Raw genomic sequence first — 14,789 nt, forward strand, 5'->3', positions numbered from 1 at the left:
TTTGAAAATTGTATTTAGAGTTGAGTTATGAATCAATTTATAAGTACTGAAAAACTTGTGCTTCTATTGCTAGAGGCAATAGTTCAAGTCAAATTATTGTAACCACTCTGTTTAATTTTTCAAAGGCAGGCTAAGATCAGAAAGGAGATCTAGAGCTCCCATCCCTCTCTAAAGAAAATTTCTCTTATGCTGCAGGAATTACAGAGTGCTTCTATACTAATTGTCCCATACTAGAAAGACTGGGTAAGGTAAGGCAAAGGAAACCAGTTATTCGTTCTGACATCCCTGAAGATGGTAAAGCTGCTTCCTTCAACAGCTGCAGAAATTTCCAACAAGGACATAATTCGCTGTATCTGATTTCTGACTCACACATAAAGCACCAGCACATAAGTAAAGGGATTCACAGAATCACAGAAGTATCGTGGTTGGAAAGGACCTCTAAGATCACTGAGTCCAACCATCAAGACAAAATAAACCCCACAACCTCAGCCACTACAGCACACGACTTTTGAATATGTCCAGGGATGGTGACTCAACCACCTCCCTGGGCAGGCCATTCTGGTGCCTGACCACTCTTTCAAGAGATAAATTCTTCCTAATATCCAATCTAAACCTCCCCTGCTGCAACTTTAGGCCATCCCCTTCAGAGGAGGGATGTAAGGGGCTCCTAACTAGTGCCAGAATAGTCTTGTTTGCTCCCCTGCATGGCACAGCTGTGTTGGAGCCCTACTATTATCTCATTTATACCATAGTTATATCTGTATTTTCAATACGCACCTCCTCTTCACATAATAGATACAAACTCCATTAAAAATTAGTCGGTACTCAAAAAAGTTGGAGGAATCCTTGAAAAGTCTTTACAAAGAAGGTGGGGCTTACTTCAGTACTTAATACCTGACATGACAGGCTAGCTAGCCCAGGGCTGATGGGAACTCCTGTAGGCTCAGATGCTTGGGCAACTTCAACTTGCTACAGAGAGCTATGTTCCTGGTCAGAGCTCACAGCTGTGCCCTGACTTAGGAATTTCAGACAGACCTCCAAACCACACCACTGCATGTATTTCAAGCTCCACACAGTAACTTGATTATATGCAGCAGGGCTGTCAAGTAAATAATAGCCTTATTCTACTAAATTCACTCTACACCCTGCCAATATGCTATTTTCTAGTTACATTGCCATGTGAATGAATTCACAATTCTAGATTGTTCAGCAGATTCTCTGAGGGAGCAGTTTTTAATGTGGTGATTGTGAACCCATACAACTTGTCACCTCCATCATAAGAACTGCTTCTGTAGCCAGACTTAATTTTCACTCCATTCTTCCCTCCACCTGAAACAAATGTCAGGAAGTACTTTGCCGGATCCCTGAGTCTTGAAACATCTTTCTGTGCCATTTTGAATAGTACCCACGCCAGCAGGATACTCATCTGGTAAGTGTATGAGAATAGAAATATAATTTAGGGATAGAAATGTTGCAATAGAAAAGAATACAAACTTGGTGAAAGTACCTGCTTCTCCGAATGATGTTTCATCTCCTGAAATGATGAGAAGTTAATTCACGTTCTAATCACTGAAGCAGATCTAAACTTTTGGAATGCTTTACTAGGAATTTCACTGGTCTAGCTATTTACTGTAACAAACCAAATTCATGTTGTTTGCATCAATTTAACCTTTAAAATATCATATGGAGAATGAGAAATGAGATTAGCTAAAAGAAAACATTCTTGATAAACTTTTAGAGTTCACCCTGCAGATAAAATATGAAAACCTCATTCTTAGGAGTTCACATTAAGGTTATCTCCTAATTTTTTCAGGCGAGATAACAAGGTTACTTCTGGAGCAAACTCTGACATTTTAAGAAATGAGCATTATCAACTAATAGATAAACATGATCTTTTCTATAATGCAGTGACTGTTTGGACGGATTTTACATACAAGAACTGCAAGTCTGCATGGGTTGAGTTTAGCACTCTATTTGCCATTTCTAATATTTTATTATGCAAATTTCTCCTAATGCCTAAACCATTGCCAGCTATAAAATATGCAGCTTGAATATACTGGAAATTAGACACTGCTTTTTTGCCCCCTACCCATCTCCCCTGACCTGTAGGGATGAGGGAGCTGGTCTTGAGCTTTGCTGAAGACAGGCATCGCCATTCTTTCTGTTTATTCCTCCAGCCTGCCTCTGCCATGACATACAGGCTGGCTTAACTTCTCTTGAACACTCAGAGAAAGATTTTCCCTGAATAAGACCCTAATGGAGAAAGTCTCCAGGTATTTACTCCATAGTTATATAATATATTTTCATATAAGTGTATTTGTACACAGGGAATAATTATTTCTCTGCGGTCTTGCTACACATGCATCCTCTAAATCACCACTTTATTTCCATTGACATAACTAACTTCATGAGATGCAAAGCATGGACAGCCCAAACCATTTAGAAGGCTTTCTTCAGCAGATTAAAATTGGTGGTACACTAATGACGTTTATGTGAACATTATAAAGGAAGGATGTTTGATAATCTGTAGGCAGATCTACATGCTATTTTTCAGGTACTTTGAAGTAATACAAGCACTCTGTCACTGGAAACACCGAGCAACAATATAAGAATAATGCTTCTGAATTAGTCTTTTCTTCTGAAATGTAAAGTTAGTTGTGGCCATACTGTGCAATCAGCAGAGAATTATGTTTGGAGACAACAGCCTAATGATATTTTTTTCAAAGTTCAGCAACACGCCTCAGCAGAGAGCAAATTATCAGAGAAGTCACTTAGATGTCATCAAACATGACATTTCAAAACGGGATATCATCTTCAAGTACATTTTTTCATCACACTGCCCAAAGCTGTCTTGTTTCCATCTGCAAAGCACATCTACTATATTTAACCTGAGCTACCTGCATTTTACAACTATGTTCTCCAGGTGTACATGATTTACAAGATACAAGACGCTTTACAAGTAAAAAATGCTGAATGCATCTGCAAAAAGCAGCTTTACTGCAACCTATGTTTTTGGTTAAAAAAGAGGTGTTGAAACTGCAAATTCTCCTGCTACACACAAGCTAGTATCTATATCCTCATTCAGACAAAACCAAGCAGACCTTTAGACTAGAGGCTTGATTCCAAGAATATCTAAAGCACCTGAAAAAAAACAAGAAAATCCCAGCATTTGATGTGCCCTCATAAGTGTGGTCAAACCATCACACAATTCTTACTTTTTCCTTTCATTTTCTAGTATCCTGAATAAATCTTTGAAGTATTGGGGAACACGGACAATCACATTTTCTGAAGGACCTATATCTTTGAGCTCAGGATAGAGTCTGGTGTCAATCACTTTCTTGATGTATCCCAGCCAGTCAAACTGCAATGACAAAGAGAAGGCTGGTTGAAGCAGATTATGAAGAGAGATGATTTATTAATGAAGTTGCACCTTTGAGAATAATGGTTTCAAAGCTTTACTTTTTAAAAATTAAGAAACTACTGCACTTTTTTATTACACATTTTCAAACCTTAGTATTTAAAAGAATGTATATTGTAATTGAGTACACAAGTTCCTAATGATATTCCTTTAACATGCTGGTCTGCATGATAAAGGCAATTCTAACTATCTAGGTCAAACATTAAAAGAATAATTTTGCAATTATCCCCAACCAACCTGTGGAATCATGGCACTAAGCTCCGATATGTTCATTTTATTGTACATCACCTCACTTGTTCGATTTTCATATGGAATCATGATCTGGAGAAAACAAAACAACAAAACAAAAAAACATCAAAACAAGGATTTTCTTGGAAGGACCTGCTCTTACATCATTACTATCCATCATAATCCCAGTGCAGAAACTATCTCACCACCTGTTTTCCAAGCATTCATGACATTAACTTCCCTTTCCGTATATGGCATTTAACTAAGAGAAATAGAACGCAGTTCATCATCAGTGTAACTAATTTTTGATGAATGTAATGAGCTGCATGTCTTCTCTGAACATATTAGAACAATTTTTGCTCCAACTATATGCACGTTGATTCATAAGAGATAAAACACACCTAGACTATTAGGATTTATTCAACATATCATGTCTGGTAGAAGCCAGCTCCAAATCGTATGGTTTAAAAGGTCAAATCTGAGACAGGTGTATGCTGAAAGCACATGTTATCTCTTGGATTTGAACACGTTCCTTCTATGGCCTGACTCCATCTGAGGCAAGAGTCAGATACACCCCAATTTCTTCTCATTTTACCCCAGCATCCTGATTTCCATAGCACAAAATCTGGGTATATGGGCCAGACATTATTAAAAGCGTTTTCCAACCAGGCCTCTCATCTGGACAACCAGAGAAGCCAAATCTCAGGATCCCCTGTAGTGTCAAAGTCCAATGACATAGCAAAAGAAATCCTAAATATAGCACAAGTCCTTTTATAAACCTTCAGAAGGTCCTTTATATGGACCTTCGGACTCCAAGATGTCAGTATGGCTCATAGTAGAAAAAACCCAAACAAGTTCAAGATACAGCTCAAAACTTTCTCAGTGTTCAAGAGGAACAAGAATTCCTGATGGAATTCCAGCCCCACTCTAAGATAAATCCTATACAACTTGCTGCTGTATTCTGTGCAGTTTAAAGAGGAGAGAGGTTGACGCCAGACTACCCAGACACCTGGCAGTTCTCCAACCAAAATCCTCCAGTGTCTGCGGTTTTACTATTGCTCAAGCCATACAGGAAAAAAAAAAATAATAAAAAAATCTACTTTCTTCTCTCCTTCTGCAAATTTCATTTATCTGACAAAACTTTCAACTCTTCCTGAACCTGTGGTCCCTTCCTCAAAAATTTCTCTCTTTCTCCATTAATTCAAACCTACTTGAATTCTTCCTTGTACACAACAAGCTCTCTCAAGGCATGTCACTCCTTCCTACACCCAAAGTATCTTGCCTTTAGTCTTATTGTCTTGAGCACATGAGTTCTTTATTAAGTATGTTCACTTAAAAAGAACACAGAGGAGCACAGGATACAGTGAAAGCCCAAGTAACAAACAGGACTATTTCCTTTAAAACAATTGTAACTTTTTTATATGATTCATGGTGCTCATTAGAGATCATGTAACAATCCATGTACCTGGGTTCATGCCTAATATCTGCATATATTTTAGGAGGATTATTCATACTAAAGGGAAATCAGGTAACCATGAGCAAGTATGGCTCATTGCATAATGGCATACATTATGGATCCTGAAGGCTGTTATATGATCCATGTCATCTTATATGACAACTTCACCTATATACTAAGGGAGGAAAACTGTCCATCCTTTCTTCATCAGTTTCTGCTCCTTTCCTTCTATTTCCAAAAAACAAACACTGCTAAGGCTGTTAATATTACAAGGCTTTCAATTTTGAAATGGGATTGCCTTTTTTTTTTTTTTTTGAGCTAGTTTCAATCCCATCCCATTAAATTACCAACCTCAGCTATTTTAACTTCCAGTCTTAGAACTGACTTCATATCAGATTCGGCTCGTGAAGCATTTGCACCCAGAAGCACTGCTGTATCCACCATGAACTGCAAAAAAGCATCTCGGTACTGTAAAGAAAAGAAAAGAAGGAAAAAAATAAGGAAAAAAGGAAGTGACTACTGGATTTACACTTCAGCACAGCTGTAGCAGTCGACCAGGAATGCACATCTGTGGCAATGGGTTGTACTTCTATGCCCTAGCAACTGAAGTTGTACTTCCTTACCTTGAATGCCTGCTGTCATCAAGGAGAAAAGGACAGGTAACACTGTAAACATACTGTGCACGACAGACAGAGATGCCCACTGTGGTTCACAAAGCATAAATCTCAGGAAATGCAAATGACCATTCTGGATTAGACTGACAACACTTGCAGAGGGATTAGACAACGTGTATGAGTGTCAACCAGAATTTTACACAAACTCATACAGTAATCAGTGCAGGGCTGAAGAATTGGCTGAGAAGATAGGGAGATAAAGGGATGCTTCACTGAGCTCTCTCCTTTATTTCTGCCACAGTGCTGCAACACACGTATGTGCTACAGTGCTCTGCTCTGCTCTCCCCAGGCTATCCTAGTAAAGCACATTTTAGTCTCAGCATGTATAGGCAAATGTTAGCAAAGTACACTGTATGTAACGACACTGTGGTGATTTCTGTGCTACCTCCCTCCCAACATAATATTTTAGAGATTTTGGAGAGATCAGATTGGTCCTCACCATTCCTATGAGCCTGCAGTCCAACAAAAGCAAAAATATATTTGAGTGCATTTCCACTTTCAGTCTCTTACTAGATACAATTCTTTGTATTCTGGCATCATCTAGTCCGTTAAATGTGGCTAAAAAAATTACTGACCTCTCTGGGAACTGACAAGGGAAGCAAAACTGTAAAACCTTAATCAGTAGCAAAGACTTGTCCTCCCTGACAGCCCAAGGGGTTGTTTATTTGAGCTTTCAGCTGCATGTGCTGGATACTACCCACAGGCCTTCATCAAGTAAGGCGAAAAAGGTGTTGTCATTGTCAAATATTGATACATTAAAGCCTCTGACAAACATCACTGGTTCATGACTTCTATCCATAAAAAAGCAGCAAAACACTAAGTTGTAGCAGAGAAATCATAGAGGAGGAGGAAAGATGAAATGAATACTTGAAATCTTTTGAGGAACTCTTGTTCTATTTATTAAATGAATTCAGGCTAACTTGATGTCTGAGCCAACCTGTGGTGGCTCTTGAAATGTGCCCAGCCTTCTGGACTGATTAAGCCAAAGAGGCAGGCGCCCGGAGGGCAACCCACTGAGGCAGTCCATGGACATGGCAGTTTCTGCACTCACTTTGTTGAGATGTTCTTGAGCCTCTGGGAACTTTGATCATAATCTGGGAACTCCTAGGGCTCTCCCTGAAAGACAGGAGGACTCCTGATGCTTCCAGGTCTGGTAAAGGCTAAGGTGACAGTACCTCCAGCAGCTGCTAACAAACTGACAGCTGTGCTTGATCAAAGGGTGACCACAGCCTCTCTTCTAGCTGACTCCTAATTACAGAATCATAGAATATCTCAAGTTGGAAGGGATCCATAAGGATAATTGAATCTAACTCCCTGCTCCTTGCAGGACTACCTAAAACAAAACCATGCAACTAAAAGTGTCATCCAGATGCTCCCTGAACTCTGACAGGCTCAGTGCTGTGACCACCTCCCTTGGGAGCCTGCTGCAGTGACTGACCATCCTCTCAGTAAAGGATGATTAGGGAAGGCCAAGCACCCTCTGAGCCCATGCCAGAGGGTGGCTGACATTAGACCCAGGCCCAGAGCACAGCTCCCAGAGGCTGTCATTAAATGCAGCAGTTCACAGAAAAAAAGTCAGCAAACCTTGTCAGGCACACCCATCCTTAGATATGGTGGTCACACCCCATGGGACATGATCCCCAGGCACCTCTGGTGTAACTATCCCTTTGTTATCAGACTCTTGGACACAGACAGTGCTTCAGGAATCCCAGGCCCCTGAGAACAGAAGGGAAGCCTGGAGCAAGGAAGGCTTATCCTTGATGGAAGAGGACAAGATTAGGGAGCAAAGGGGACATAAGTAAAACTAGGGGGGCTGATAGGTTGTACTCATGAGTGCTGACAGAACTGTCTGACTCCATTGCAAAGTCACTCCCTTAGAAGGACCTAGCCATTGGAGAGGTTCCTAAGGACAGGAAGAGAGCAACCCATCTTCAAGAAATGCAAAAAGGAAGATTTGGGGAATTACAGGCTAGTCAGCTTCATATCAGTCCTTGGGAAGGTGATGGAGAAAATTATACTGGAAACTATTTCTAAATGGATGAAGGACAAAGTGATCAGAAGTAGTGAGCATGAATTTATGAAGGGGTAATCACACTTAACCAGTGTTCTACAATTACACTAATAGTTTGGTGGATCAGGGGAGAGTAGTTATTGTTCACCACGTTACAGAGGCTTTCAGTATTGTCTCTAACGTCCTCAGAGACAAGCTGACAAACTAAGGATTAGAAAAGTGCACAGTGGGGTGGATTGAAAATCCTCTATCAGAAGAGACCACCAACACAAGAACCACTACTACAAACACCCTTTCAAAGCTTCTCAATTGAAGATTTTTGTATAATCTGAGGCCCCTCCCAAAAGGAACAATTAAAAAAAAAAAAAAAAACTAAGGGGAAAAATGGTCACTCAGAGTTCTAGTTAGGAATACTTACAGATTTGGCTTCTGTGGTGTTTTCTAGGTAATCCTCTCGAGATGCAAGAGAGAGGCCTGCTTGATCAAGCTGTTGAAAATAAGAAGAATAACAATTTAATAGGTTAATTAATCAGAATTCAAAGATAGTTCTATAAGCAACCTTGAAAGAGTTAATGTTTTTCTGGCAATTACGGTAGGATGTATATAAATATCTAATACATAATACATTGCACCAGTCTGCTTTCCACAGGATTTCAAAACAACAGACAAATGCCATGCTGTGCTAGCAGACACTACCTAAATCTTACTGCTGGGATCTGGGGAATTTCACATGCCCCCTGCAATATCTGAGCCACCTACTACAGCAAAGAATCACCACGTGCTGTATGTGTTTATGGCTTCATAACTGAGTAGGTAATGTAATAGGACCGGGTCTACAGGATCAAACACTTTCTGCTGATGACCATGCATGCTACACATATTTCAGTGGCACAGGAGTCAAGCATTAGTCTAGTATATGGACCATTAGGTGCTGGAGCATGTCAGCTGCTGTTTGCCTGGAAAGCATCATTAGGCTTCTTTGACTGAAACTGAAGTTACACTTTTGAGCTTCAGCCTAGACCAGCACTGAGTACTGTATTTGGCTTTTTGAACAGATGCACTGAAACAGCTGGACACCAGCCATGGAAATGATTGCATGCATGCACAGGAAATTGTTATGCCTCCAGTACCTCAGCTAAAGAGTGGACCAGACAGGTGACCAAAAATGACCAAATTAAGTATTCCATCCCATACGTGTCATGCTCCATATAAATTTCAGGGATCACAAGGGTCAAGCTCTCTTCATCCATGGCGTCCTGGTGAGATTCTGTTTGTCTGCCTTTGATCTTGATCCATGTGTTCCCAAATCATGCACTTTTGTACCCAGCTCATGCCTGCTACTGACTCCAGGGGTGTGATAGTGGTTTCATATATATTTAATTATTTTCTTTTTTATCATTACTGCTTCATTAAAGCGGTGCAGTTTAGTTTCCAACCTGTAAGTCTCTCTCCCATATTTTCTCTCCTTTCCCTCCAGGGGATGGGAGAGGGGTTAATAGAGAGCATCCGTCAGTCATTTAATTGCCAGCCCAGCGTTAAACTGTGAGAAACAGTTTTGATGTTCTAAAATTATTATTTTTATGCTGTATTTGTTTTTTAAAAGATAAGTCTAGTGCAGAGAGATTGTACACATTCATACAATTTCACATAAATATTTTTAAATCTAAATCCTACACCAGTCATATTTCACGTTCTCTACCTTTATAAAAATGACCTAAATAAATACAACTAGGATCTCAAAAGAATGAATGTCAACTTTTCCTTTACTGACTGATGTACTCAACATTTAAAATATACCATCAACAAAATAAAACAAATCATCCACTAAAAGGTACAACTCTGATTCTTTGAAAAACTGTATCACCTTTTTTCAGCATACTGAAGCAAAAAGAATATACTCTTACACTTTGCGTATGTGTGTCCTGGTAATAGTTAACTCCAGATTATTTGGTCTGTTTCAATTAAGTGACTGTTGCATGAAATGCTGGCGTTTTCCTGGCTTAGGAGTTAGCTTTGACACCCCATTGAAACCAAGAAAGCACAATTATGAGGAATAAACAAAAAAGTTGAACAACATCTTCAGCCCTCCAGAAAGAAAGATCATGTTGAATGCTAAACAAAGTTTTATCTGGAGTTTTCTGATCCATTCATGATTTTGCAATGCTGAACAAAAAGAATTTTGCAACAGAACCACTTTCACAAGCAGACCGAAATACTTTGTGGTACATTTGCACCCTTGGGAACTTGTTAAAACACAGACAAAGTAGAATATTGGCTGATGCATTCTGCAGATCATGTTCTTAATCAAATTAACAACAACAGAATACCCTAAGGAATATGTTATTCATAACAAGTAATGCTCCAGTTATTTAGCTACTTAATTCTTAGTTGCCACTAAACATACTGAGTGAAGATAATACCAGGTATAACTCATTTCTAAGAGACCAGCAATAAGGTCTCTTATTACTACCCACACCTTCACTGACAGGTGACTTGGATTGAAATATTGCAACAAGAGATACCTAAATTACTCTCTTGATTCTACTTTTTCAGTTCTTTTAAACACATCTCCAGCTGAAGCAATCCTGATGGAATCTGAACAGCATCTCAGCAGAATGACATCTTTAATACAGCAAACTGTTGATATTCTGTTGACTGGACTGTTCAGAAAAATGTCTTAGATTTGGGGAAAAGCTACCATTCAATTTCACACCAGTTAAATGCCTCAGTCAAAAGACATTTTGAAGAACTGACTCAGAATTTACAACCACTCCAATACCACCACAATTAACTGTTGTTTCATCTCCAGATACAATGTATTCCTATAGCTAGTCAAGATGTTTGCATCTTAAGGCTCATAGATCCTATTTTGCTGTGATGAATGGCATAATAACTTTCTTCTTTGTCCCTTCTCTCTTGCCTGCATAAACTATTTCCTTGTAGCAGTGGAGGGCTGGTCTGCTCTTACTGCTCATCTTTATTTCTTACACAACAACAATCCACTGATCCCAGGTACTCAGTCTTCTCACAGTCACATCTCATAGTAATAGTTACAATTCTCTCCGGAGTTTTGTCAGACTACACTGAGGCAACATTTCTTGAGTCTTTCTCACTCATCTAAGCTGTTGTGTAATGCCATGCACTGTAAAGCTGCTAATGCTTTAGTCCAAAAGCAATTGCATTTCAGTAAAAAGGTAAATTCTCTATTTTAGGTTTAGTAGTGTTTGGGATACATCTGTGTTGCAAGGTGCTGTATAAGCCCAAGATAATATGTTTCCATCTCAAGAAAAATAGCTCAGGTTCAAAAGATTTGCTACTGATGCACTCACTATGCTTCATCTTCACAGACAAAAAAAAAACACATTCTTCATGCAACTGATGAGTTATAAGCAGCACCCAGAACACCCTCAAGACTGGATACCCACTGTTTTAATTTTCATGCACATAGATCCTGGACATTGATCCACTGGGAATCTATTTTACTTTTTTTGCCATTTGAAAGGAGCAAATGCCCTGTACAGAAATATTTTTTTAATAGCATGTAGTTCCTACTGCCTTCTACATTCTCTTAAGTTGGCCTATGTACATCTGTAAGTCAGTAGATAATAGCAAAAACAATTAAGTGTAAACATTTGGGATGTAAACATGCTTTTAAAAAAAATGATACCATGAAATACCACTCAAAGTTACCGATTAGATATGATATATTCTACCTTAAGGATATATTGATTGGAGATTTTGTCATCAGCAGCCACATACAAACGGATGAAGACGGAGTTACTGTATTGACCACGAAGAGTTGCCAAGGTTTGGACTAAGCTAAACCTCCTTTCTGACCATAGCCCTTCAGGTCCAATGCTGGATTCCAGCACAGGCCAGCGGAAAGGTGAATGCCTCAGTATACTTAACAGGGGTTTCACATCAGCTTTTTCAATTTTATCTGAAATGTCAAAATGTGACAACAATTACATTCCAAACAATTGAAATCCATCAGCAGCCACACAAGACAAAAAGATTTATCAGCACTGATTGATTTCTAGGCAAGGCAAAACACAATAGCTGAAACCCAAAGCCTCTGCACTGCCTGTCAGCATAGAAGCATGGGAGTCCAAACCCGTTTATCTGAATCAACAATAAGTGAGGCAAATCAGTTCCTTTCAAAAAAGACAAAGGGCTGGAATTAAGTCAATTTAAAAAATATTCCTTGCTTAGAATCTAGCATAGAAACTTCACTGATTCTGCGAGGGGGTTGTTGTACATAACCAAAGGTAGAAGGGTCAGCGTCTCAGCACCAAGACTGCTGGGCAGTCTGTCTTAATTGCTGGCAGTCAGTCTCAGGCCATGTTGGAAGAAAACCACTCCAGAATTAAAATCTGTTAGAGTCATGAGGACCAAAAGCACTTTGAAGGACAAAGTCCTCTCCCTCCCAACTCATCTTTCACACTTGTAGCTACATAAAGGTGGTGATGTGTCCCAACCTAGTGTACACCACCTTACAGCAACATTTTCAAGCTCAAGAAAAGTGATCCACAAATGTAGCTATAAGGTCCCCATCCAAACTTTATTAACATCCAGGTAACTCAAAGCTGAAGAGTCCATGGCTGTCTATAGGCAGCTATGTAGAAGTATTTTGATTAAATGTATTTAGAGAAATGTAGAAGGTGCTGAGCAATGGGCTCTTGAAAGTGTCAGTGCAAGAATTTAATCAGAGAGCTCCTCTGATTTGCCAGACTCTACCCCTGCACCCCCAGGGCATGGTTTTGTCATCCTTTTGCATAGATAAATATCCCTCCACAGTTCCCTGACAAACAGAGGCCTCTGTAAAACTGGCTTTTTGTGCCTTGGTGTACCTCAGTCTTGTTAGCAAACTCCAGAAACCAGCAGGAGACATCCTTCATTCAGTTGTGTCCAAATCAGCAAAAACTGTGTGGCTGCACAAGGCTTCACAGAGCTCAGTAGAGAGAAAAAGAGACTGCCTTTATCAACACAGGTAGCATGTATGTGTCCCTCTCAAATCAGGCCACTTACTCTCATTCATGCAGGATGCATACAGGATCTTGGCCTTCTGTACAGCTTCACTGTCTCGTCTTTTGCTGATGGGCTTCTCAAGCAAGGCTGAAAAAAAGAAATTACTTCTCTTACAATACACTGGAAAAAGTAGAAACTGTTTTCTGCCTCAGCTTTTGCTTTAATCACAGCATTAATTTAATTGAGGATGATGTTTCACATAGATTTTCTTAAGCAGTAGCATAGACACGAGAGACTTTCACATTTTTCCACCTCCAAAAGAGAATATCTATTTATTTATTTCTCTTTTTTTTTTCTTTTTTTTTTTCTTTTTATGAGGACTGTTTTAAAGCCAGTTGACAGATACTGCTGATTGTTCATCCTCACAAACAGCCCACCTCAGCAATCTGAGAGAACAGGGAATCACGAGGCAAAGGTGGAAACCAGCACACAGGGTAGGGAGTTAGGAATTCTTGCAAACAGCTCAGTCTCTGGTGCCAGTATCTTGTGAAATTGGGGTCTCAGCAAATTTGAGAAGGCAACATGATCCCAGGAGCAAGACCACTGGAATTCACTTTTGCCAGCTCTGCTGCTGCTGAAAGCAAGCAGCAGAGAACTTCCCCATAGTCTGTCAGACACATGCAACCTCAGTCTTGTAAATGGCTCAGAAGACCAAGTGTCCAACAACTATTTGAAAAGCTGTATTTTATAGATCACTCACACTACAGGTGACAACCTCCTTGGTGCCTGAAAGCCAAACTAGATTTTCTAAGCTGCTACCTGTCTGCATTCCTTGAATTCCTTACATTATGTTTTGGAAGTGAAATAGAATGAAAAGCAAATCTGAATCTCAGCAGTCTGTTCTCAGCTACTTTGAGCCATTGTATCCAAGTTGTACATCAGCCACAATGCAGCTGCAGATAGATATGCTATGGCTAAATGCAGGGGCAGCTTAGCTTCAGCAAGAGCTGTCAGCTCAGGCATAGCACACCGTGTGCACTTCCATGGCCAGGAGGAGCAGGGTAGTACTTATGCACAGCATGGAAGCAGGGCTAGCAAACCCTGTTGAACATGACCTGGTTTTGGAAGACCCAAACAGGTCCTGCACAGCATTACCTAACAGTTACTGGGACCATTGGAGAGTGGCTTTGCTGGGACCATGCCAGGCATCTCCTGTTGCATGCTCATCCAGAGCTAAAGAGCCTTGAAAAATTCAAGGTTGCCTTCTCTATACTGAACTCCCCAGTGCTCTGGGTTTCAAGAGGTTTTATGAGAAAATGCACAGTGCAAACTGACCTTGTGTGGTGCTGTGACTCAGCGGAGACACATGATCCACACAAAGGGGTGAACAAAGTACAACACAGGAGTCTCAGTGGCTTGTCAAAGCAGAGGGCCACTGAGACTTCATAGCACCAGCCATGGCAAAACCAAACTACTTCTAAACAGAGCTCAATCAGGTGTCAATGCGCCCTTTACTCTTCTCTGCCAGTACTGGCTGGGGTGATGCAGAGTACTGAAGAGGTGGTGGTGCTGCCATCCAAGATCAGCACCCCTCTGCAAACAGGCAGTAGCTGCTCAGTCTCCAGCCCTGTCTTTTCCAGCAGTTTGGCAGAGTCCGCTCTCTGATGTCACATCTCATGGGAGGTGAAAGTCCAACTCAGTGACACCACTCAGTTCTATAGCTGAGAAGAGTCTGAGTTTGTGCTGCTCCACTCAGGATAAGGAGCTCACTGCTGGAGGTAGGATTTAAAGACACATCTTTCTCAGGATTTTGTTACCACCTTGAAGAACCTACCATGCTGCACCTCTCAGATGTTCCCCACCTGTGTTCATCTAAGCAGCTACTCTCAGAGGAGCACACTGCTGACCTCAAAGTCAAAGAACAGTGACTCATGATCTCATGACCAGCATGTTGGCATTAGTCAAAGAATAACCTAGTGATGAACAAATGCCACTTATTCTCTCCCTCCAAACCTTTTTCTCCTTAGAAAACAA

General features: G+C 40.3%; 2 protein-coding genes across 2 annotated transcripts in view; both read right to left on the reverse strand.

Moving 5' to 3' along the window:
* PHEX (phosphate regulating endopeptidase X-linked) overlaps window positions 1-14,789 on the reverse strand; it is a 99,151-nt gene that overhangs the window by 64,110 nt on the left and 20,252 nt on the right. The window contains exons 4-9 of the mRNA XM_051608956.1: window positions 12,816-12,902; window positions 11,501-11,727; window positions 8,206-8,274; window positions 5,454-5,570; window positions 3,656-3,739; window positions 3,216-3,361 (exon numbers count right to left, since the gene is read on the reverse strand). Of these exons, the coding sequence (XP_051464916.1) occupies window positions 3,216-3,361; window positions 3,656-3,739; window positions 5,454-5,570; window positions 8,206-8,274; window positions 11,501-11,727; window positions 12,816-12,902 (730 nt within the window). The remainder of the gene's footprint in view (window positions 1-3,215; window positions 3,362-3,655; window positions 3,740-5,453; window positions 5,571-8,205; window positions 8,275-11,500; window positions 11,728-12,815; window positions 12,903-14,789) is intronic.
* The window catches only part of CNKSR2 (connector enhancer of kinase suppressor of Ras 2), a 475,055-nt gene that overhangs the window by 17,204 nt on the left and 443,062 nt on the right, over window positions 1-14,789 (reverse strand). The gene's annotated exons all lie outside the window — the stretch shown is intronic.

This window comes from Apus apus, chromosome 1, assembly GCF_020740795.1.
Source record: "Apus apus isolate bApuApu2 chromosome 1, bApuApu2.pri.cur, whole genome shotgun sequence".
Lineage (NCBI taxonomy): Eukaryota > Metazoa > Chordata > Aves > Apodiformes > Apodidae > Apus > Apus apus.